We start from the raw sequence: 26,805 nt of genomic DNA on the forward strand, positions 1-26,805 counted from the left end.
TGGAATATCCCCCTTTGAATTTTTATCCATGGGATAATAATTTGTCCTTTATCATGGCTTAATTGCAAAGTCGTCTGCCACTGTTTCATGGTCACTGTAATGTAGCTGATGAGTGTAGGGTGCATCTTATACGTTTTTAAGCACTATTTTATCCATGAATGAGGGATACTATCAAATGCTTTTTTGATGTCAGTCCATGCCATACTTAGATTTTTCCCCTTTTTGCAGTTCTCCACTATGACTCTATTTAACAACAAATGATCCTTTGTTCCATATGACTTTTTTTATTGCCCTTTTGTTCTACCACCATGATTGGGGTTTCTTCTAAATGACTATAAACTCTATCGGCATCAATTCCCATGTGTAGTTTATATGTCGTCAGAAGGCAAGTTACTGGTCTATAATTTTTAGGGTAGCTTTCAGGTTCACTCAAGTAGGAGCACTGTTTTTCCTGTTAGCCACGTTGCTGTCTGTTCAGGGTGGTCAGATAAATAGTTCTTACTCATGGCTAAATCTTCATGCAAAGATGTTAATAATTTTAGCCAAAAGTTAGGTACTGCATCTGGGCTGTCCAATTAGGGGCTTTTCTTAACTTTATTTTAATCTTTTTGGCCATTACTTCATCCCATTTCATATCCTGTACCTTTAACCTTCTTTTTCTTTAACTTTTTCTGTCCATTTAGCATCTTTGTTATGTTCCACAGGATCTTTATAGATATTTTTCCAAAATGTATCTATTTCTTCTTTTTTGGTGGGCTTTCAAAAGGTGCTTTTACCTTGTTTCCCAATTCTCTACTTTTTTGGGTCATCAATAAGTTGCTTATTTTGTACTTTTCCTTTATATTTATCTTTGTATCTTCTAAGTTTTTTCACATGTGTTGTAATTTTTAGTTTATTTATGATAGTTTATGATAGAAACGGATCTGTTTGAATACTGCGCTTTACTTTTATAACATATATCTTTCTTAGTATTTTTGTTGATCTGTTCCCTCTTCTATAATCTTCTAATAGTGACACCTTGTCTTAACTGCTTTATAGTTTTCTCTATTTGATATTTCCACAATGGTATTCGATTTCTCCCCTTCCTTTCCCTCACTACCCTCTGTTCTTGTGTTAGAACTTTATCAGTTATTAATTTAGCTGCACAGTAATATTTCCTGTTTACTTCTGTTATATCCCATGGATCTCTATGAACAGTCCTAACTACTGTGTTCATTTGTTTTATCAGACTTCTGACTTTTGGGGTTTTACTAACCTCCTGCAGTCTATTTCTTTCATTGATCCTGATATATCTCTCTATTAAATGTCTGTCTCTATATGTCTATAAAATCAAGCAACTCTTCTCTTAGCTCATTTTTTTCCAAATTGAAGGCACACCCCTTGTTTTCTATTTCTTGCGGGCATTCTATAGAAGGTTCTATTGCATCGTCCTGTGGCCCATTCTCTTCAACTTCATCCAGTGCCATCCGTTGCTCTGTCATATAGGAACTCATTGGCCTATCACTCCTCAAAAATTGACTGCATCAGTTTCTCCACAGTTTCCTGTTCTTCCCTTGCCATTTAGTTTCAAGTGAACATTTATACTGGTTTCTTGTGGAAGGCTCCAAATTATCTTCATATGATACCTGACCAATTGCTTCCTGTTCCACTGGTTTCCCCTTAATTTGGATATCCATTGCTCTATGCTGCTGTGGTGCTTTCTGAATTAGATTTTCTACACTGAATCCTTCACTTTGCAGGTACTCCATAATCTCGGTTTCTATTTCTATAACTTCTCCATTACTAATCACCTTTTCTACTTTTCCTCTTTGCCTTTTATTTTTTTTGTATAGTAAAGTTTTCCATGCCTGGATTCCTTTGCCTGTACTTCTCTTCAAATATCTTCGGTGTTGTTCTTGTTACACTGGTTAGTTTTGCTTTCTCCTTTGCATAAATATTACACCATATTAAATCTCTTTTTCTTTCACATGTCCATATTTCTTCTTCAGATGTTTCCTGATCTTCCTGCTTCGCCTTAATTTGGGGGTTCATTCCATCATGCTGTGATGTAATCTGTGTTGGACCTTCTACACCAAATCCTTCAATTCACAGGCACTCCATAACTTCAACTTTACTAATCTTCTTTTCTACATTCCATCTTTGTGATATTTTTTTATTGTGAAATTTTCCATATATGGATGCATTTGCCTGTATTTCTCTTCAACTATCTTTGGGGCTGCCTTCCTTATGTTGATTAATTTGGCTTTCTCCTTTGCATAAATATTGCACCATATCAAATCTCTCTTTCTTTCCCATATCCATATTTCTTTTCTTTATACTTTTCATATATTCTGTATAGATGTTGTTATTCTCCTTAAGGATCTGCATCCAAAATCCCACTCTCTCCTTATTTCCTGAATTTCCTTGTTTCATCATCCTTTTTCCACTGTGAATTACAGCTTTCTGCTTGTGTTGTGTATACGAGCCTTGACTGCATATCTCTAAAATATCCCTTTAAAATCAGGTATTTCTAAATTATCTTGTTTTGCAAGAAGGATCAATTTATCCCACTTGACCTTTGCTCTCTTCCCCTCCCAAAAAAATTCCTTCAGCACTTTATTATTTTCCATAGCTTCTTCTCTGGTTGATACAAATATGCCTGACTTGTATATAAAACTGAACAGACTAAAAACATTTTCACTGCTTGTATATTGCTAGCCATATCCATAAACAAGAGTTTTTATATGGTTTCTATAGTTTCTTCCCACATATCCTTAGCTGCCATATTCAATTTCTTTTATTTTTACCCTATTTTTAAACTCCACTTCATTATTATCCCACTCACTAGCAATGATTTGAAATGTCTGTCTTCCCTAATAACTCTCAAATAATTTCCCATACCCATTACTTAAATTCCTCTCTTTATAACAGGTAAGTGGGTGGTGCCAATATCTCATTTTTACTTCAGTTCCTTGCATTTTTATCTTAGCTGTCAGTGCACATGATCTGAAATATTTAGTGTGAGTTGTATATGTATCAAAGCTTTTAATTAAATGCACATGTTCCTGTGAGATATAATTTCTGTCTAGTCTAGCCCAGTTACTGTACCTTGGGGAAATATGTAAATTCTCTCAGAGTGGCTACTACTGAATTGACATCATCCATACAAAATATTTTCATAAATTTCTTCAGATATCTACCATCTTTTGTTATAGTTTTCCTTCTAAATCCCCCAGACACATCCTCTCTGTTGCAAATCAACTTCCAGTCCCTGCTGAAAGCTGATTTTTCTCAAAATTTTCTTAAGTTCCATAATAGCAATTTTAGTTGAAATATAAATACATAACAGTATAATCCTTCTCTTGTCACAAGCCCCTTGCTACCACAAATCTACCATTATCTTTTTTTCCTCTTCTATCACCTACTGGAGGTCCTCTTAGCAATTAATATAAGTACTCCCCTTTTCTTTTTCCCTGATAATCTGCTGAATATCCATCCTGAAATCCTTTCTTTATCAAATTCACATGCTCACTTCTTTCCAAATGTGTCCCCTGTAGCACTGCTACTTGCACTCTGAATTTCTTAATATAATTCAATAATCGTTCCTTTTTGTTTGTACATGTGTCACTCACATTCCAAAATAACATAGAATAGCCATTAAAAGAAATTATTATTCCCACCCAATATATTTGACAAATCTTTTTAAATATCTGTTTCCAGCTTTTGTGTTACATGCACCCATTAATGTTTGGCAGGTTGATCTTTTACAGTTGTTTCTTCACTGCTTGCCCCTTAGTCAGATTGTCTCCACGGAAACATAAGTACAAAATACAGAGCTGCCCTCAGATGCAGACTTCTCAACTAACACTGAACATTTACTTGCTAAAGGAAAACTTTCCATTACATTCAGTGTTCTCTTATTTACTTGCTTGTACACAAAAAAAATTATTCGATTAAGCCAAGGGCCTTAATCCAAATCTTTATCTATGGAAAAGTAAGAGAAGAAAAAGAATTATGTACTTACCATAACTTGGCAACTGTGTTATCCTATGTCTTCATTCATCATTGACATCGGATCTGAGCCAGCAACATTCAACAGGTGGATCCAAGGCTGTGGCTCCTACCTCTCCCATAATGCCCTGCTCTCTGATCCTCAAACTGAGTTTGCTCTCAAAAAGCTACTACTACCAAGGAGGAAGGAACCCACTCCCCCACGATCGAACCAGGTAGGGGGGTGGTGGGTGGAAAATGTGATGAATAAAGACATAGGATAACACAGATGCCAAGTTATGGTGAGTACATAACTCTGCCTGATGTTATCCATGTCTTCATTCATCATCACGGGGTCAGAGTCCCCAGCTACCATATATCCTGGGAGGCCTCAAGGAAGGACATGCTGGAGCACTGTGGAGCCAAAAGAATCCCTACTCCTAGAAATCAAATCCAGCTTGTAATGGAATATAAAGTTGTAAAGATTAGTCCAAGTGGCAGCAGCACAGATGTCATTAAAAGAAAGCCTTGCTACAAAGGTTGAAAAAGTCATCACAAACCTAGCAGAATGGCCATGACATGGACCTGGAACCTCCAGGTGGTTAAGATTGTAGACCAATGAGATGCAGCTAAATATCCATTTAGAAATTGTGACCTTAGAGACTGTAAGGCCACGTCTTTTAGCAGAAAAAGCCACAAAAAGCTGCTCTGATTTCCGAAAATCTTTAGTCTCATGCAAGTAGAACCACAGCTGTCAGTGAACATCCAAGGTATGAAAGATGTACTCCCCTCTGTTGGAATAGTTGGGGAAGAATACTGGAATTTGTATACACTGATTTAGGGTTGACTCAGAGGCAATCTTGGGTAAGAAGGAGGGGTTTGTTCTCAGAGAGACCCTGTCCTTGTGAAAAATCATGCAAGGAGGGGTAATGTTGAGAACTTGCAGTTCTGAGACCCTCCTGGCTGATGTCATAGCCATCAGAACGTCTGTCTTCCAAGAAAGAAACTTGAGATCACATGAACTAGCAGGTTCAAAGGAACTCCTAGTCAAAGACTGCAGAACCAGTGTGAGGTCCCAAGGAGGCGAAGAGTCCATAATTGGAGGCTGAAGTAGAAAGAAAAACCTTCATAAAGGCCTTGGTTGGATTATGAGTGCTCGTGAAAACTGGAAATCACAGCCAACTGCAGCTTAATAGTGGAAAAACTTGCTCCCTCTTGGAAAAGGAAGGACAAGAACAAAGGTATATCAGAGACTGAAGCAGAAAAAGGATTCAGATTCCTGCTCCTGGCCCAGATTGAGAACCTTTTCCACTTACTCCTGTATACTTTTCTAGTAGAGGGTTTTTGTAAGAACAGAATGATGTGTTTAATGGGGGATGCTAGCCTGGACTGTTTAATTATCATTGAAACTGGAAAAAACATGCAGTTAGGTGAAGGGTCCAAAGATTTGGGAGAGGAAGCCCCGGCGGATGGGAAATCAGATCCTGACTGGGATCCAGTAACCATGGTAGATATGTCATATGAGACCTGATGAAGGGGAAACATGGTTGATAAGGCCAGAAAGAGGCAATGAGGCAGATTAGACCTCAATTTAGCATCATATGAAGGACAGCACATTCAGAAATGCAGCAACCACCCATCCTAAAACTATTGTACTCCAGTGTCAGTACTGACAAATGAATCCAATTACCTGGTGTGAAAACAGAACCCCAAGTCTTCTGATCTTCCAACATCAAAGGAGTGTGTGCTACCTGTTCAGCCATTGCAATTATAGCCCCAAGTGTCTTTTTCTTCGTAACATTTGTAATAGCTTGTTTACAAAAATATCTACCTGCATTATGACAACTTTTTCCATAAGATGGTATCACAAATTCATATGTTGTAATTCACTTTAATGCCTTATTTAATTACTTCTGTGCACTGGTGAAATATATTCTATTGGTTATTGTTAACCTTATTTCAAGTTTTCTGCATAGTAAACACAACATATTCATCTGCCTATGCTCAGGTAACTTTTCAGACTTAGTCTTGTAACTAGGTATGATCTGGTGGTAGAACCAGTTTTCTGGTCTGAGCACAGCCTGACTCACTTTGCAGCTGAGCTTCCTTTCATAAAGTACCCAGATCTTGAACTAGTCCATTCAGAAATTTAAAGCCACAACCTTCACACTACTGTGACATGTACTATCATCTCCAAATGCAGAGTACGCAGATGATCCATATGAGTTTGTCTCATTCCAAAGCTGGGTTATAACCTCCTCTATGAATCAACTTACTCAGCCAGTTCAATATCCCGAGTTTTCAACCACTTGAATGGAACCCATATATACACATGGACACACATATGCACAACTTAATGTAAGTAAGTAAGTACATAAATAAATAAATAAACTCTCTTAAGCCCCACTGCAGAAAATGTGGACTTTTTTTTTTTTTTTCATGCTTGACCCGAAATGTTAGCTTTTTTTTTTTTTCAAAAATGTTTTTATTCATTTTATAACACAATAACTTAACAGTATAGTAATAAGAAAAAACAAATAAACTATATACAATGCCCATAACAACTAAAAAAGCAATATACATAGGGGAACACTTAATATTTCTCTAACAGATTAGGCAATTCTGTCCAAGCAATTAAATGATGAGTTGTGTTGCTAGTCCTTGCTTTTATAGTAGCAATCAGATTCTTCCAAATATATTTCACAAGATGAATAAACCCAACTTTAAAGACAGGAGTAGATTGGGATTTCTAATTTTTAGTAACAATTTTCCTTGCTACAGAAAGGATAGACCATAGTAAAAATGTTTGTTTTTTAGGAATGACTTCAGGAACAGGAACAGTGAAGAGGATAAGGGAGTCAGAAATTATACAGATGTCATTCCACAGAGCTTTACAAAGATAACCAAAATAGGGAAATTATTTTGCAATTGACCATATGTATCCAGACAGCATCAGGGTGTCCACATCTCCAGCATTTCATTTCATCTTTCTTGTACGTTAGTCTATGTGGGGTGAAAAAACATCTATGTAAACAGTTCCATGTGTATACATGCCAGAACAGAGAAGATGTGGATTCCTTCACCGACTGTAACAAAAAAGTTTTTTTTTTTTTTTTTTATCTTTTTCTGAGAATACATGTCTATTAACTTCACTTGAATAATTCCAAAACTAAATGTGGTTTGCTAAAATAATTTCTGAGAATTTTATAAATAACAGATATGTATAAAGTGTTCTTGGGCGAACTATTTAATAATTGTTGAGATAAAATCCAAGATTTTTAAGTTACTCTTATTGTATGCCCATAATGAGGGTACGAGCTTAGTATGTCTAAAATTCTTACAAGTCTGGATGTTCAGCCAACTGCAATATTGAAAATGTTACCTTTTGACGACTAACAACTGCCCGACATTTTTTTTCTATACTTGATCTGGACTGGTACCTCTTGTCGACTACCAACTATTTGACACTTTTTTTCAATTGTTCAATAAGACATCAGAAGAAATTCTGTGATATCTTCAAAAGTGAAATGTATGCTAGTCCTTTGTATTTTAGTCACAATTACCCTGGTTTGTCCAAGGTAAGTAAAGCACATACTTAAGAAAGAAAGAAATAGAAGTACTCACATTCCATAGATCTGGGGAGCGATTTCCAGCCTGTTGAGATGCAGGTATAGCTCAATATCTTGCTTCTTCAGTAAGTGGTCCTGAATATGATTCACTTTGGCTACTATGGCAATAGAACTACCTGTGTCTTGTGGCCTAGCAAATGGAGTAGTAGTAACAGTGGGCTCTTTCTCCTAAGCATGAAAGAAAAACAATCCTTATAACATCTGTGAAACCATGCTGTAAAATTTACTAATCATCTCAATTCATCCAGAAATCTTTAGCCTAACCTGCTACATTACCAAAACATGCAGTATTGAAACTTTCACTCTAGGGTAAGGCAGACAAAACAGGTTAATGGGTAAAATAAAATATGAACGTTAAATACTTCCAGTAATGCTAAATCTGTGTGATCTTCTTCTATCCTCTTCCACTAATGGGTTATAGGAGCTGTACGGATCTGACAAAGGCAGCTATAAGACATTTAGATCAAGCCTCAGACTCCTCCCACTACCCATAATTCCCCTCTGCCAACAATACCTGAGATCAAGTTTGCCTGCTTAACACAGCAAAAACCTTGTTAGTAAACAAACATAAGGACAAGAGCATAGGTATACAAATACAGCCAATGACTACAATTAAGACAAGGCTCTGGTGAGGTCCAGTGAGGTCAACTGGGAGGAGCCCAAGAACAGGGTCAATATGTCAGGGGGACACAGGAAAGGAAAGCTGAAGAGGATGTAAGAAGACAACAAGGATCTAGCATTCCGGTAAGCACATAAATTTCATATGCAATGTTGTCTCTTCCATCCATTCTCAACTGGTGGTAGAGTCCCCAGCTACCTAAAAACCCTGGGAGGCCTCATGGAAAGATGTTCTGGAGAATGGTGGAACTAAACAAGATCCTACACCTGGACTGCAATCTCAACTTGTAATGCGATATGAATGTATGCACAGTCGACCAAATGCATGCAGCACAAATGTCTTCAACAGAAACTCTGAAAAAGAAAGATTAAAGGAGTGACCCACAGAAACTAGAGTCCAAACACCACTGAATATGTTGCCTACATATCTTGGTGAGACAGATGAGGACATGCAGGAGTTGGAATAACACAGACAATTGAATTGCTAGAGTCCACTACAGATCTGGCATTAGAGATGAGAGTTACAAAGGCTTCATGGACCCTAGGAGATGCAGTATGTCCTACTGGAAATTTCCGTGGGGAGAGAACTGCTGATGCTTGCTGTCAAAGTTCTTGATTCCAGGAGTCTGGCAGCATTTGTACAGTTGTATCCAGGTGAGACTCTATGAATTCTATCATCTGAATGTGTTAGTTTGGACTTTGAAAAAAGACAAGCTCTGCAAAGGCTGAAATGTTTAATTACAATAATAACAAAGCTTTTGGATAAAATCCTTCATCAGTGTTAAAAAAAAAAAGTTAAAATTTCAAGCCTTCTTAAATAGTACATTTCAAATGATCACAAGATACAGCCTAACGAATAGGAAAAACAAAACAATTAAATTAAAAAACTTAAAGAAACAAATCTATTGAAAGTAAAATTGCTTAAATTTTAAGACTGTTTTTATATTGAGAGTAACATTGATTCCTGGTGTAACATTTGCCTGTAACCTAATTATCCATTCATATTCTTTCAACTCTAATTTATTACTTACATCACCATCCCTCAAACTACTGTGTAGTACTTCAATAACTCTAAATGTAAAACCATGCTCAGAATTGTTAACAACATGTTTTGCCAAATCATTTAGTCATAATGCTTTTACAAATATCTGAGCGATGTTCAATGATTCTGTCTTTCAGGCATCTAGACGACTTGTCTACATAAAAACTTCAACATTTTTTTACATGCAGCTAAATAAATAACATAAAAGGTATTGCACAGTGCAAAGCATTTAAAACTTTCCCTACCTGTTGTAGGATGTATAAAAGTGGCATCAGTACAAATATCCGTACAACACGAACAGTTAAAACAAGGAAATGTTCCATATCTACTGGAAATCTTTGTATGTCTTTATAACAATCGATTTTTCAGGTTGGAACTGTTTCTATATGAAAACCTTGGTCTATCTCCTAAAATGTATTTAAGTTCAGGCATAGCATTCAGAATGTACCAGCTATTAGTTATTACGTTTTTTTGGCTTCAGTGTATTACATGTTGTTAAATATTGTAATTTGGACTTCACAACAACATTGGAACATGTACTCATTATTTCATAAGAATTACTATTCACAGAGAAATAAGGTCTAGCACTAATTTCTCTCTTACTTATTACTTCTTCCTTAATACTCTGTAAATTTTCATAATTATACTCTCTCTCCAAAAAATCAGTTAACATTTCATTCATTTGATCATATGCTTTCTTAATATCAGTATTTAATATACTAGCACGTTTGTATTGGCCTCTTACGATGCCATTAAATATATGAGGGTGGTGCATACTACTTTTATTTAAATATCTATTTGCTTGAACTTCCTTCTTGTAAATGCTTTTCATGGACTTTGTATATTCTTGGATTTAAGTCTCTGCTTTATCAACGTACAGATCTGGTTTGTTCTTTGCTAGTTTGGACTTTCCCATGCTAATTGTGATTCCTAGTTGGTTGCAAATCTGGTGTATGGCATCTCTGGCCTGGACTTGCAGATTCCTGGTGGAAGCAGTTATGAGCTAGTCATCCAAATATAGGAACACATGAAACACTTGCAGTCTGAGTTGAGCTGTAACTCCTGTCATTTATTTATTTATTTATTTTTATTTATTTTACATTTGTTTACCGGGATAGTCCGACTGGATACATGTCCATTTTCAGCAGAGGCCCATGGAGAAAAGCTCCAAAAAACACCTTCAACAAGCTATTAAATTTTTACAGTTTAAAACACAAAATAAAGTGTGGGCAGAAGTCCTCCATGTGCACACGAGTGATGGTTATAGTTAGTCTGGATTAGGACAAGGACATAGCCATCGTTTTTTAAAGTACCGAATCAGACTTTTCTTGAACTGAGGTAGAGACAGTTCGGATGCAAGATTAGCAGGAAGAGAATTCCAAGTTTGCCAACAGAGTTAGCAAATAGAGATTCTCTGGCTGTGTTGTTGGATTTGAGGGTTTGAACTAGTAGTCTTTCAGAAGAACAAAGTGCACGAAGGTTACTGTAGGGGGTGATGAGGTTTTTAAGTACGGGTGTATTATCTGGTTATATGTTATGCATTTGAACACCCGGGGAGGGATCTGTGCTGAGACCAAAGTTCAGTGCCCTTAAATTGAAAATAACTGACTCCCAGCAGAAAGTGGAGGAACCTTCTGGACTACCTGGCTATTTTTATGTGATAATATGCATCTTGAAGGTCGACTGAGCAAATCCAGTCATTCCTCATCAGAAGAGGCAAGATAAACTGAACTGTGACCATCTGAATTTAGTCTGTTTCACATGCTGGTTCAGGTTACTGAGGTCCAGGATGGGCATGTGGTCCCTGCTTTTCTTTGGAACCAAAAACAATCTTGAATAGACTCCAGATCCTGATCCTTGCTGGTCTGGTGGGACCCTCCTGGATGACTTGTTTGTCTAGCAGCTTTCTGATTTCTTGTGCTGCCGCATTCCTTTCTGAGGGTAGGATATCAGGAAGTCTTTTTGAGTCAGGCGAGGGAAAGAAAGGAAACAATGTAACTTCTGGTTATGATTCTCTATACCCATATATCTTGGGTGATTGTTGTCCAGGCTGTAGGGTGCACAGACAAGCACTCCACAACTGCCTCCTGAGTGCAGCAGATGGGCAACCCTTCAGGAGTGCTGGAAGGGGTTGTCAGTGAAAAAGCCTTGAAAGTCCTGGTTCTGCAGACCACCTCTGCTGCTAGGGTGACATCCATTGTTATCAACCGCTGCCTTGGGGGGGGGGCTATTGCTAGAGGTGTCAAATACAGAATCCTGCAATTTAAGGAACCACCCTTCTGGTTCCTAGAAAAAGTCCTCTATGGGGGAGGTGGAGAACATATCCCAACAGCAGACAGAGTCTTGCAATCCTTCTCACTTCTAGAAAGCATTTCACCTTAGGTACAAAATGGTGGACCCATCATGACACCCAGTTATAAAGAACATCTTGAAATGTGCTGCAAAATCACAGAGACACATCCAAGCATGTCAGCTTATTGAAATATCTATGCCTACCACTCTGGACATGCCATCCATCTTGATGGACGAGTGGTACACAGATACATTACAAAGAGAATGTAGGGTAGCCATTGTGTATCCATGGTTTTGCCGGGCTCTGCAGTTAAGAACCATGAGAAAAAGACTTGAAAAGATCTTTTGTCAAGTCCCTCTGAAACCATATTACCTGGGCCACACAATTCAGTTTCCTTAATTCAAATGTTGCTGAATCGTAAGACGTGCTATTCAAACCTGTACAATGCCCTGTTAGAGGGATAGACAGTAAAGCTTTCTTCTGAAAGCTTTTTCTTTGTGGCTACTGCTACCACAGTTGAATCCACCATGGGACCCTTGGTCCAGTATGACATGTCTTTAGGGGAGACTAAAATCCTGTCCAGTTTCCAGGGAATTGATTCTACCATGTCCAGTTCCTTCCAAGCCCGCTGCGATACCAAATACACACATTCATCAGCAGGAGGGACCACCCAGGTGGTAGATGGGCCAGGCCCAAAAAGCCTTAAGGAATTCTGATATCTCCTGGGAAGGGGCATCTGAGAATCATCCCACCTCTCTCTCAATAAATCTAGAATGTTTCTGAAGGAAACCTCTTCCAATTGGGGGGGGGATCTGTGGGGAATCCTCTCCTTCATTGAAAGCAGTATCCTCAGTGACTTTGGGGGGGGGGATCTAAGTGTCTCCTTTTCTGAATGCATTTCTTGTGTACTTCCTCAGCAGGAAGCTCTGAGGAAGACTCAGAAGCAGATGGAGAGTCCACAACATGGACTATCTAGAGGCATCTAGGAGCTAGCTGTCCAGTAGCAGCAGGGTTCAGAGCATGGTAGGGGAACCTACCCTCTAGATGAAGGGAAATCTCTTCTAAATGCCTCGAAAGCTGAAGCCAAAACTGGTCCTGAAGCCATACCTGTGGGATATGAAGACTTTGACAAGTAAACATACCGAGACCCAATCTGGATTGGTTCTGAAGCAGATACCAAATCCGGGCTGTCGAGGGCTGAAGCACCAAGAGGAAGGGAAGAATATAAGCACTTTGGGATCTATCCTGACCCCGCAGGCACCAGTGCCAGCATCTTGTATCCAGGAACCATTGAGATCCAACAATGTCGAATCAACTGAGTAAGAAATACTGTTGGAGTAGAAGATGTCCATGCTTTAGGCTCCCACAAAGGTAGCCCTCAGAGAATGCTTGGATCTTATGACACCAAATCCAAGAGTTAAATTAGCGAAGGAGAAAATAATAAAGGTGTGGAAGGGTTAGCCCCCCCCCCACATGGCAAGGTGTGCAAGAGGACACATAACTGAATCGGGGTCCTCAAACCTTCATTATCTTGTCCCCATTAGCCTCAGACAGGTTGCTTGAAGACTACACTGACCTTAGGGAAGAAGCCATTGAAAGAGCCTACAGACATGAAAGAACCTCTCTTGCAGAAAAGGTGATTGGAGCAAAGGACTATAAAAGGAAGAGTGGGTGAATGGATCCTACTAGGGGAAGGTAGATACAGATTATATAGATGGATTTGTAGGTATTAAGCTGGAGTTTGGATATAAGGATTTTGGCGTTACTTTTGAAGGGAGGCTTATCCTGTAAGGCAGAGATTTCCATCCCTGATTTGTAAAGGATTGCTATTCCACCACCCTTTTTTACTTTACAGTCTAGTCGATGGATGTTGTAGCCAAGGGGAATAATCTCCTTGTCCTGAATTACTGGTTTAAGCCAGGTTTCAGACAGGCAAAGGATGTTGAATGAGTGCACGTCAAGAAGAGCATGAAGTGGGGAAATTTTATTGTTAATACTACGGATGTTAAGGTGAGCTACAGTGAGATAGTTTGGGGGGTTGGTTAGTATATTTGCGTTAGAGGGAAGAGTGCAAAGAGGGTTGCTAGTTGAAGTGTTGTTTGGGCCTGGGTAGGGTTGAATGTCACCTGCTAGAAGGGAGAGGATTAATCTTTTTAACCAGTTAGAGGGTTTAGGGAAAATGAGTAGAGACTTTGTCTTTACGATAGGAGTAGGTAATGTGAACCTTTCTATGAAATTTTGTAGGAAGGTAGCTGGGAGAAAATATGAAGTTAAAACAGTGATGAGATGACTTTATGTAAGGTAAAGTAATATGTCTGGAGAAAGCATTAGATTCTGTGAGGCTACGATGTTCATAGGATGTTAGAAAGTAGGGTACAATAAGGAAAGGGAAAATTGAGAATATGAGAAGTTGTTTTGAATGTGACGAGGTTACTAGAGTAGGCACAGTGACATGAGAGTTGCAAGGAAATAATCTGGGAAGAGGAAGAACAAATAATGACAGGAGGAGATGGATGATACTTGTGAATAAGTAAGTGTGGCAGGTGGATGTTGATAAGTAGCCCAGGAGGGGAGGGTGAAAAGAGCAATTGGAGGAAACAAATGTAGGGGGAGTGGTCAAGGAAGTATAAGTTTAGGACCTTTGGGGGTGGGTGAGAATAGGGGGTAGGGTAGGGGAGCGGAGTGAGCCCGCAGGGCGAATGGAGTGGGTTAAGACAAAAGGAAGGGAGACAGAAAACAATCAGAAAAAGCAGCTAATTTAAGGTAAGTGAAGGTGGGTGAAAGGAGTGATAAAAGGTTTAGGCTATGGTCAAACTGAGGATTTAATAAAAAATATATGTGGGGAGAAAATGAAAGGTTCAGAAGCAATGTTACAAACAGCAGGAAAAATAGGTAAGATTAATGCAGTGGGGAGAGAGATTCAGGTAGAATATTGTTGCAGGTTAGGGTGCCATCTAGTGGACTAAAAATATATACAGAAGAAAGTAGTTTGCAGGGAAGAGCTGGGATGAGAAAAAAAGAAATAAAATAAGTCTCTAGGGATTCTTCCAAGAGGGCAGGGATATTATGTTGTGGGCAAGCAAGAAATGGAGAGGTAGCAAGTAGTAGTTGGAAGAGTGGGGGTGAGTCTGCTGTGTGTCCAGGCTGAACTAGCGACACTGTAGGTGAGGTCAAGTAAAACAGTAATACAAAAATCAACTATAAAGCTAGATGAGGGAACACATACTTTCTAGATTCATTTTAAATAAGGGTTCAGAGTTGGCAAGCCAAAATTCATTGAGAAAAACAGGGGAAGAGGCAGTGGAAGGTCCTTTATATAGGTTCTTGTTTGCCAGGAGAGCTTCTATAGATCCAGGGAGTAGGGTTTAGCTAAAGAGCTGGAAGTAACAGAAAGGGCTGAGAGAAGAATGAGATAGCACGACAATTTGTAAAGTATAAGGACACGTTAAGCTAATTAGTTATGCTAATAAACTTTAACAAACACTAAAAGGTATGTCTTACATGAGTATTCTAAACATTGCAGATAGGGAAATGCAGACAAAGTGTAGAGCTATTAACCAACAATTACATTAAACACATTCCATAATGATCAAAACAAGACATTCAAAAACCAGAGGCAGTAGTTAACAGAAAACTCATGAAACAAACTATTCAGTGCAGGAGATGAAAAACTGAAATGGATACTGTAAAATGCACAAAATGTGAAAATCAAAATGGCATTTTCGCATTCAGAGGGTATAGAAACATGTAGAGCAGCTACTTGTATTTTTGCTTACTCGTGAACCTTCTGGTTTTAGGGTGTAGGGTACAGAGACTGCATAATAAAGATAACTTCTGTTGCTACTTCAGGCATACAGTCTGGATTTGTGCACATAACTATTACTCTGTGAAATCCAGTGTAAGGATTTTTAGAATACAGAGCTTGGATTTCAGAAATTCTTATAGCTGAAGTTTCTGTCACTTAGAAAGTCTCTCCCCTGACAAAAATTTAAGATGCACAGTAGCTGGTTGTTTCAATGGAGGTAAAAGGTAAAAATGAATGGTTTCCAACATGAAATTCAATTCCTTGGAAGGGAAGATTCCCTAAGAAGAGGACTAAGCAGAAAAGTCCTCTCAAAGACATGGCTTCTCAGTGAAACTGGACTGCATAGAAATAGAGAAACTGGATTTTTTTTTTATCAAAAATGTCAACTAAAAAGTGAAAGACTACAGGAATTGGAGCCGTGTGTGAGTTTAGGGATTTGTCCTCAGCCAAAAGAGAACACTTGCTCTTTTATCCACATATTTCCAAAGTCTTCCTAGCTGAAGATTTCCGGAATGCTGTGGGGGGGGGGGGGTGGTTGGTACAATGGTTAAAGTGTTTATCTTACAGACACAAGGTGCATGGTTTGATTCTCACCTCTGAAAGGAAAACTGTCTAGGCTTAAAATAACCGACAAGAGCAGTTAGCCAACTGGACCACTCTTGAAGTGAACAATGGGACCATGAGCATCAAGGGAAGTGGAGAAACCATGCAGTTAATCTGAGGAATTGCAGGTTGGGGGAAGCTTGCTAAATGAATGAGACAGCAGACCTTTCTGAAGTCTGAGGAGGAGAAGAGGCTTCTTTAACAGGTGTGGCTACAGCACAGGGGAACAAAATTTGTTTGGGTTAAAATGGGGCTACAATGATCTTGGCCTTGTGCATCTTTGTTTTCTGCAGGAATTTTGTCATGAGTGGCAATACGGGAAAGATATAAGGAAGAGCCAGATGCCACTGCTGGACCAGAGTATCTCAGGGTGTCTGTCCTTGAGGGGGAATTACAGAAAAATAGATGCTACATTTGTTACTGGTCAGGGATGCAAGCAGGTCACAGCAAGGCCTTCCCACAGTGAAAGAAAATAACATTCATCACAGACTGACTGAGGTACCATGACTATGAAGTATGTATTGACTCAGCTTGTTTGCTAGAGAGTTGGCCTGTCCAGGAACACAAGTTGCAATGAGAAGCAGTGTGCTGGCATAGGTCATTCCCATATCCTCATCTCCTCCAGGCAGAGGGGTATGAATGAGTTCTGCCTTGCTTGCTAATGTACCAAGCCACTGCAGTGTTGTTGGTATGAATGGCAGATGATCTCAGGGGGAAGGAGGGAGTCTTGTAAAGTCTGCAGTATTACAAGGCCTGTGTCATATGCAAGACCATGATGTGCAAAATGCCCTCTCTTGTTGTGAAAATGTTTCTTGGACTTTCAGTCCTAAACAATGTCCTCTACACAGGACAGATGCTTTTGTGGTGACAGTCAAAGTGGGGGAGGGAAAGCTAAATGGACAGCTTTGGGAATGGTTGTTCTACTACAGCCACCAAAGAAGATGTTGGTGGCTAATCTCTGATAACCGATTCAGAAGAAACATTAAGTCTGAGCTCTAATTCCACGGGACCCTAAGTATCCACTAAAGTATCTTCATTTGTCTTACCTTGTGAAGGGAATCAAGAAAAAATGTTACTGTCATTAGATCCAATGCCTTCAGATACTGAATGGTTGTGAGTTAGGGGGATGTGAAAAGAATGTTGATAGTTGCACCTGAATTTTGGCAATACTGTCTGGTAGTAAAGTGACCACACAGATTATCATTGCCAGGTAACAACCAATGAAATTTCTGTGCTTGTGATGACTCCATCTGTGACTTCAATTTTGTTTAGAGAAATCTAGAAGGTCACAAACAGTCAAGAGTTGGTCCTTCCTTACTCTGATCAATAATAGCCTTATAAAGGCTGTTAGTAAATAGTCATATCTATAGAGGCAAACACACGTAAGCCTAAGATAGTATTCTATGTCCATTAGGCCTCTGGTGAACAACCTGGGGGCTCTGATGAGATGAAACACAAGAGTTTGAAATGGTTATGACTACATCTAATCCAGATATAAAAAAAAACCTCCTGGACATCCTGGCTATCATGATGTGCAAACAGGCATTCTAGAGATCTAAAGAGCACATGCAGTCTCCCTTCTGCAAACAATGGAAGAACTGACTACATCTTGACTATCTTTTTTTCTTGTGCATTTATTTAGGCAGCTTAGATCTATCATTGGTCAGTTGTCCTTATCTTATTGGACACAATGAAGTAAACACTTTCCCTGTTGCAATATTGAGGAAAAAAAATGGATACTGACTGCTTAATAAAGATTCTCTTTGGTCTGACCGGATCTCGCAGATGACTCTCTTTTGACAGAAGGTTTGCCACCTCTGATACGGCCACTTACATTTGATGGGATGGGACATCCGGAATTAAGAATACTGGCAAGGTTGAGACTTTAAATGGAATTTTGTAGCATCTGGGTACTAGTTCTCTGATCTGCTTGTCCTGCATAAGATTCAGTCACACAGTAATGGGCAGGGAGATTCGACTCCAGATTGTCTCCAGAGAGAGACAGTCAGGAAATTCCCAGATTCAGCAGCTACATCCCAGTAGGAGGACTGCAGAGTCTGTCACTGTGCAGAATACCTCTGCTTCTAGGGTGGCATCCATTCTGGAAGCTCCATCATCATGTTGTTTCCTTTCTGAATGCTGGTCAAATGTAGCTTCAGGTTCTTTTTAAACCACATGTTCTATGCACTCCTCTGATTACATGAAATGATCTTTGGGGACAGGAATACTTCATTCCAACAGCAGAAAACATTTTGCCCTCCTCTTCACTTTTTCTTTTTTTTTTCTGAAGCTCAAGCAAAGATGTGTCACTGTAAGTGATGTTGGAGAATGACGGCTTAAAGCTGTTCACAAAATGACACTGAGTCAGGCATGATAACATTTGACGATGCTTGATCCTGATGTTGTGGTCACTTCATCCACTGCATTATGTCACAGCCTCATTAAATATTGTTCAAACTGTCCAAAAAGTAGCCACATGGAAATCCAATTTCCTCTGTAAGTTACTACACTGCAACTTGTGCAGTGTCTCTAGTGTTTTCTGAGCTAAACTGTACTAAAACTAGTCATGAACAACAGATATTTCAAAGCCCTAACAGAGAAGGTGTCAGACTTGTACACATGCTTTCTTTGCATTCCACTGCCCTGGACTCCTTAGCAGAGGTGTGAACCGCAGGGCTCATCTCGGAGGACACTTCTGTGAGGACAGCGGCCACTGCAGTCAAGTCAGCTAATGGGGAGCTTAAAACAGCATCTGCCATCCCAGGAAAGGCACTGAATCTCATCCTATGTTCCTACGTATAGGCACCACCACAACTTGCTCTTGGCAAGCGCATAGAAAGACAAGCAGAGCTATGTAGTTTCGGGGGGAAACACCATGGTGGTAGGTGCGGGGTAGAACAAAAAGTTTCCTGCAAAATTTCCGCATCTGGGGAGACTGGTTTAGTTGGCCATGACCACCACTGTCTTGTTAACTTTAGGATATCCATGAATGTGTGATCATCTGGGGGATACAGGGGAAGTCCCCCTTTCCAGGTCAGTATCTGGAGTGTATGATGTTGGGAGGAGTCCAGGTGTTTCCTTTTACACCTTCTTTTCCTAGAAGCATCTGAATGTGAGGAGCAGGAATCCATACCAGACACCACTGATGTGTCCCTTCAGTGACATTATGTTCCCCCACCTTTGGAGGGGAAATTGTGGAGCTGAATATAGTGCCAAATCCAAGGAAATATCACTCAGTCTTCAGTGTTGCCTCTGCATCACTTTTGAATTTTGCAGAACTGGCACAGACTTCCTCAGAACAGAAGATGCTGTTAGACCCCTCAAAAATGGTGCCAAAGTACTTGACCTCAAAGGGCATCCCAGATTCCAGTACAGAGATTAAAGTTAGTATCAAAAAAGTCTTCACTGCAGAGGTGTCGAACCTCAGAGCCATCATCACTGGCAATGACATCAACCAGATTTGGGTAGAATTCCAGCCTGGACCCTACTAACCTACAAAATCAAAAGACTTGCAAGCCAGGGTTACTGATGGAAGGAAATCACTGACGCTGAGTCAAAGGTTGGCTTCTGTGCTGCTGACAGAATCAGTAACAGTATTAATGGTTCTGAAGCACCTCATGCTGACACATGGGCTGGGGAAGGAGCAGAAATTGTTGAGAAGTGGAGTCCTTCTCTTGCCAGCCTATAAACAAAGGGAGGAGAGAGGGTGCCTATCACTATCTGTGCTTTAACCAATGAGCTCCTCATCTTCTCCCAGCCTCTACATAGAAGTACTGTAGACAGGCTAATAGGAGCAGATGGACATGGAGGTAGAAGTCCTGGACTCTGCATACTTAGACAACTCTTCTTATGAATAAAAACCTACTAAGCCTCTTTCTAGCTGGAGGATCAGGAGCCACACACACCAAGTTTAAGACCTCAGCTGCTGCTGGTTGATCCTGGGAAACAGAGTTGAGAAGCAGACCTCAACCTGGAATACTTTTGATACTTTTATACTAAAGGGGAAGACCTAGCTGAACCTCTGGGCTCCCACCCTCCTCATGCTCTCTGTACCCTTCCCTGAGCTTGGGGCCAGACAAATCAGAGGGTAACAAAACTTTCAGCAGCAGCTTTTTTCCCTCTAGCAGCATCTTGGAACCAAATTCCTCACAAAATTTATATGTAGCATCCAGGAGGGATTTCTATGCCCACACTTATTACATTTACAAAAAACGCTGCACTGAATCATGTAAGATTAGCAACTACCACTTACAGCAGTTACATCAGTAATTACTTATCGCAGTATTATGAATAGGCATGGGATAATATAAAATGTTTTAATGTGAGGCCAGAGTGAGAAGAGTACACAGTATCATGAAAAGCAGTTAACTGGAAGAAAGGGTACAATTATTTTTTTTTCTTTTGTCTATCTTTCACTCTTAATAAACAGTCTCCCTTTTGGCTAAATTAAAAACTTGTTCCTGTTTCACTGGGAGTGACAGCCATCCAAGGGAGGCTGTAATTTAGGCAGACATCATGGGGTCTTCCTTATTTAGGCATATTTTCTTGCCACATTCCCAGTAACATGTTCATGGGTTCAGAGTGCAATAGGCATCAACAAGAACATGCCACACACTTTCCGCAATTGTCATAACCCTTCAGGACTGCCCTGTCCTCTGAAATCTAATGCTTATATGTGGTCTCCAATCTTCAATGGGGATTCTAGCACAGACCAATACACTTCAGACATCTGCCCCCACACCATCCCCAAAAGACACCTCTGTCTTGGCTAAGTCACTCTTCCCTTCCCCTCCAACTCTAACAGGCACAACACATGCTACTCGAACACAAGTCATTTGGGTCAAAGTCAAGGCTTTATCACTCTATGCCAAAGGAACTGGCAAAGGAGACACCATTATGTGACACCACATTTGCAGCCCTGTTTTACTGAAGGTGGCCTCTTTGGCTTAGTCTTGAAAGGTTTCCTTTCATAGGTAGATACTAGGCTATTGGCCCTAGGGCCTATACAAGCCTAGCCATAATGATTCCCTGGCTATTGCTTCCCACAAATATTTACTTTCCTAGACCCCTGTCTAGCAGGGCTACTGATGTGATCACTGGGGTGAATTTCCTATCTCCCATCCAATTGTCAAGGTTCCTCTTGAAGACGGCCATTGAGGCACTCTGCCTGACATGTATGGGCAGCCTATTCCAGAGTATGGTGAGTCTCTGGGTCAAGAACCTATCTCTCCAGCATGTTCTGCTCATCGTGATGACAAGATTAAGATCTCTGGAGCGAGTGGATTGGAGGGATTGGGATTTCTTTAAGTGTAGCATGTCCAACAACTCTGAGTTTGACGTGGCCTTGTATGTTAGGCAGAGATCGCCTCTGAGAATGCGATATGTGACACAGTATAGCTGGAGTTTCTTTAGATGGTCAGCATAAGGCATCTGCATTAGGCCTGTAATTCTTTTTGTGAGGTATTTCTGCGGCCTTTCTAGTTGTTGCAGATGTCTTGTGAGGTACATACCAAATGGGGCATTGTATTCTATAATGGGTCTAATGAGGGATGAGTACAGAGGGACAATGACCTCCTTTTTTCTGGATGAAAAGCCCTTTGTGATGAGGAGTGCCATGTACAAGGATTTTCTAACTGTTGTGGCTATGTGGTTATCGAAGATGAGACCACTGTCCACCTGTGTCCCTAGGTCTCTTATCACACCTTCAGTGTTTAGTGTACTGCCACCTATGTGGTAGTTAACAAGTATGTGCTTTTTCCTAAAGGGGACAAGTATACATTTTTTGGCATTTAGCTTGCACCCATGGCTCTGGCACCAAGCATCTGTTTCGGTAAGACCCTTTTGTAGTATATCCACATCATTTGGGGATTCAGTAATGGCTCCCAGCTTGCAGTCATCTGCAAACTTTGTAAGCCAGAGTCGTTTAGTGTTGACCTGTACTTCAGAAAAGTAGATGCCAAACAAGAGTGGTCCCAGGACACAACCCTGCGGGTGCACCACTTGTCACTTTTCTGGAGTTGGATCTGGAGATGGCTACTTTTACAGTGTGTGTTCCGTCAGTAAGCCAGTTTGCGACCCATTGAGTGACGTAGGGATTAATGCCCAGCTTAGTAAGTTTATCACCGATTCCAGATTGGGGGATAGTGTCAAAAGGCTTGACGAGGTCCAAGTAGGCTGTGTGAACCACCTTATCCTCGTCCACAGCTCTGGACACTGATTCAAAGTCGATCAGGTTCAGGAGACAAGATCGGCCCTTCACGAACCCAAACTGGGTGGAGTCCAGTGTTTGAAGGTTGCCACTGTCTGTTTATAAGTTCCATGAAAATACGTTCCATGGCCTTGCAGATCAGGCTCATCAGACTGATGGGACGGTAGTTCCCAGGATCCAAAGTGGATCCCCCCTTGTGGAGTGGGATGACTGTAGCTGTGCGCCACAATGTCGTCTGGTCCCATGGATGCTGTATTCTTGGCTTTGGAGAGTGCGTTTTTTACCTGAGTGGCCGTGATTACCAGAATTTGCATTCTTTCCGTATTGAGATGGGCCCTTTAGGGGGTGAGAGGGGGGGTGAAGTTGGCACTGAATCTATCTGCCAGGATATTGGCAATATCCTTGGGATCAGTATATCTAGTGCCATTCTGCTGTAGCTCAGAGCAGATCTTAGTATTGCCATTTAGATTCTTGACTTAGCTATAGAATGCCTTATGGTTGTCTCTGGAATCTTTGGCAATTTTGTTTTCGTAACTAGCTTTGAAAGATTTTATGACGGATCTCACCTTTCTACTGAGGCTGGTGTGGGAGTTTTTTGAATCCTGGGTTCTTCCTCTTTTCTGTAACAGATTTTTCCTTCTGATGTACAGCTTGTTTAAGGCAGGGGACCACCAGATTGGCTTCCTTTTTTAGAGGACAACGTCTTGGTTCTATTTGGGATGGCTCGGTCCATGCACTAGTGAATGTGCTCATACAGTACCTTAGTGTAGGATTCAGCAGTTGAACTTCCAGTTCCCATCTGCATGGGTGTCATGAAGTTTGTTACTTCTGACTTGAGAAGCATGAAGTTGACTTTGGAGAAGTTTTTAACGGAGGTTTCCTTAAAGGGGGGTGGGGGTGGGATGTGGATGTCAAGGGTGATTAGCTTATGGTCTGATCTGACCAACGAGGGGATGACCACTGGTGTGGAGCATCGATCTCCCATGATGGCAATGACCAGGTCTAGAATATTGGTACCCCTGATGGGACAATGAATTAGTTGCTCTAGGGCATTAGAATTTATGAATTCCAAGAACCGTTGAGCAAAGGTGTTGGTACAGGAGTAGTTTTCCCAGTTAATGGCAGGGTAGTTGAAATCACCCAGTATTAGGGTGCTTGGTTCTATCTTAGTATTTTCCAGTATGTTTAGAAACGTGTAGTGAGAATCTTGGGACATGGTGGGGGATCTGTAGCAAGCTACAATTTGTATTGCAGTCTTACCTAGTGTTAGTTGCACCTGGAGAATTTCAGCCTGGAGGTGTGACTATGGACACTCCTCCACCTTTAGTGTTTCGGTCCTGATTTGGTGGCCGAAAAGTGTGGTATGAGTTGTAACCTGGTATTGCAGGGGTGCTCTCTGGAGCTTTGAACCAGGTCTCAGTTACTGCACAGATATCGATGTTCTTCATTTTTAGGAGAGCCTCGAGAAAGTGCATCTTGAGGTTTAGACTTCTAGCACTGAGAAGCATTACCTTCAGATTTTGTTTGCTTGTACCCATTACAGTGGTAGTTTTGTCCTTTGAACCTTGCCTAAAACAGGCACAATAGGGGTGGCAAGACCCTTAGCCAGTAACCTGAATCCCAGGGTGACAGGTGCAAACCATCTCTTGCAAAGTATATCGGTTTGTCGATCATCTCGTCCCAGGCAGACAGATACTGGATCCCCTTTGAATGACACCAGAAGCTTAACCAATTACTGAAGTCAATCATTTTGTCCTTGTACTGTGGTATCATTCTGGGCAATGGCAGGATGCTACTCAGGGCTAGGGTCATACCTGCCTGAGCTACATGATCCGAGAGCTCTTCCATGTCACACTTCATGTAGTCCAAGGAGATACATCTCAAGTCATTCTCTCCAACATGGACAATGACAAAGTCATATTTGTACCTGTTGTGTAGTGACTTGAGTGCATGCGTTACTTGGCGGATCATGGCACCTGACAGGCAACTAACTGTAATTTTCTCCTTGTTCAGCCTGTCCCATCAGTGTGCCTGACTATAGAGTCACCTATGACTAAAGTGTTGGGTACGTTGTCTTGCTTTAGGGGCTGCTGTTGGGTGGCACACTGATGTTGTGAGTTATGTGATGCTTTGGTTGTGTTTGGGGGGGTGGTTGCATGCGTTTCAGCTTCGGAGGTCCTTCTTGCTTGGGCAGGTTAATGTTAAGATCCTCCACGTATGTGGGTTTTGATGGACTGTGTGTTATTTGAGGTGTTGTGTGGGTGTTAACCTTCTCCTCTTGACTGTCTAGCACAATCTTGGCTGTAGAGAGCTTTGCTTTCAGTTTGGCTATGTAAGTGCATCTTTCGCAGGTTGTAGTGTTTGGTGGTAGGAGGAAAGGGTTGTCTGTGTACATGAAGCAATTGTTGCATTGCCCCAGTATGCCCAGATTCACCAGGTGGACAGGAGAAATCACCAGAAGCTGACCCTTGGACATGCCTGGTTAGGTGCTTTCTTTGTGTAGTACAAGAGCTGTTTTCCCTTACTTTTTGGCAAGGTACTTGCAATCGTAGGCTGTCTAATGCCTGCGACTATTTTCTACTTATTACCAAGGAGAGGCGAGTGCTTGTAACAAATTAAGGCTTCCTGGTGCTTTTTAGCAAGTTTTAGAGCAAGTGCTAGTCACAGGTATACAGATTTTAGTGCTACTGCTGATAAACTAGCTAGTTCTAAGGGAAAATTTGAAGAGCAGACTTTCTGGTACCGGGCATAGTTTAACCTTAGACCTGCGGTGCGCAAACACGTGTATTTATGCCAGAAAGTTGAAAGGGATAGAAATCAGCACAAAATGGCCAATAAAATTGCAATTTCAGAGCTGGAAACCACTCCTCTAGTGTTAGATAGGCAGTACAATGCTCCCACTCTCACTGGTAAGCAGTAGGACCTCCCTCTACTACAGCAAGGTCTGGATAGCTCTGAACACTGAAACTAAAGTCCTGAAACCAGCAAAGCCTGGAAACTGGACTATTCTAGTTAGAAAAAGCAGGAAATTAGCAAACAAGATAGAATTTTTTTTGTTAAATCAGGCTAAACAATGCAGTTAATACAGTAAATAAGCACAGAAAGGCTAATGCACTTGAGTGTATAGCCCAGAACAGTAAACTCAATTAAAACTTTGCAAAATTAGAAATTTGAAAATTTTAACTTTTTAAATAAAGCAAGGCAAGTGCACAATTGGAAAACAATTTACAGGCAGAAATACAGTGAAATAAGAAGCTAGTCTACTTTTTAAGCTTTCTGAGAAGTACAAGTAATAAAAACGACCAAAATCAGCAAAAATTAGAAAATTCAGCAAAAGGTACTTGCAGTTATTACAAAAAAATCTTTCTTTCTCATTTCTGGTGCTGTAATAGTCTGCAGGATGCCCAAACAGGATCTGTTGATCTAAAACAAGCTCAAACATGTGCAAACGCGTGTATTTATGCCACAATGTTGAAAGGGATAGAAATCAGCCCAAAATAGCCAATAAAATTGCAATTTCAGAGCTGGAAACCACTCCTCTAGTGTTAGATAGGCAGCACAATGCTCACCACTCCAACTGGTAAGCAGTAAGACCTCCCTCTACCACAGCAAGGTCTGAATAGCTCTGAACACTGAAACTAAAGTCCTGAAACCAGCAAAGCCTGGAAACTGGTGGATTCTAGTTAGAAAAGGCAGGAAATTAGCAAACAAGATGGAATTTTTTTTGGTTAAATCTGGTGTGCCAGCCTTTAAACCACAGTTTGCCTATGAATATGGAAAATCCAAAGTCGCCAAATCTGAATTTGGATATACTGATTAGGTGTTTCACTGATGTTCTGAGATCACATGATGAGTCTCTAACTGAGATGATATCATTAAAAGACAAAAGAAAGGAGAATACAGGAGTTTTTTTTAGCAAAGGACCATTAAACAATGTCTAGATGGTAGTGAAATTTCAGTCAATGTAGGTTCTTCATTGACAGTGATGGCTTTTACAATGAAAACAAGAAGCAAATCTTGAGATTCTCTTGGAAGCTTTTTCAAGCTTGTGCTGCAAAGCAGAGGAGATTCCTATCAGAAGATGGGAAGAGCAGACAGGGAAGACAGGACACAGCTATATCAACCCTTTCAGTCTCTGTAAGGAATTTTTTTGCTATACATTTTCCCCATTTGGGGTTGTTTTTCCGCAGTGGCACAGCACATCCAATTAGTCACCACTCCAGGTCCAAGGTTGCCACTATGACACTGTCCCACAGCCACCTCTATGAGACCCTGTAATGCATCTGTGACAAAGGTGGAGAACAAGACAGCTAACAAGGTCACTCCAGAGATATCAGGTGCAGTTACCGGGACATCTTTACCCCATACGCAAAGCTGATTACACCTACAAGCACTAGCCTAGCCTCCACCTTTAGCCCTGACTAGCCAGTGCTATGAAGACAGCTGCTCTCTGCTACTCCTGCACCATGACCCCACCCCACTACAAGCACTCCAATCTTCCTTGCAAGCACTGTTAACCACTCAAGTTGCTAGCTGAAGTTGGGTCATCTGGGTCATAGTCAGGGCCTCATCTATGCCACCAGGCTCGTTGACTGTAAGGAATGTCTTTTGGCTTTGTAGCACCTACTCAGCTGCACA

At 40.7% G+C, this 26,805-nt stretch overlaps 1 protein-coding gene across 1 annotated transcript in view; it reads right to left on the reverse strand.

Moving 5' to 3' along the window:
* TBC1D5 (TBC1 domain family member 5) overlaps nt 1-26,805 on the reverse strand; it is a 1,986,766-nt gene that overhangs the window by 1,506,948 nt on the left and 453,013 nt on the right. Inside the window, exon 9 of the mRNA XM_044066237.1 lies at nt 7,594-7,766. Coding sequence (XP_043922172.1) covers nt 7,594-7,766 — 173 coding nt within the window. The remainder of the gene's footprint in view (nt 1-7,593; nt 7,767-26,805) is intronic.

Source organism: Protopterus annectens, chromosome 3.part1, assembly GCF_019279795.1.
Source record: "Protopterus annectens isolate FY-2018-M chromosome 3.part1, PAN1.0, whole genome shotgun sequence".
Lineage (NCBI taxonomy): Eukaryota > Metazoa > Chordata > Ceratodontiformes > Protopteridae > Protopterus > Protopterus annectens.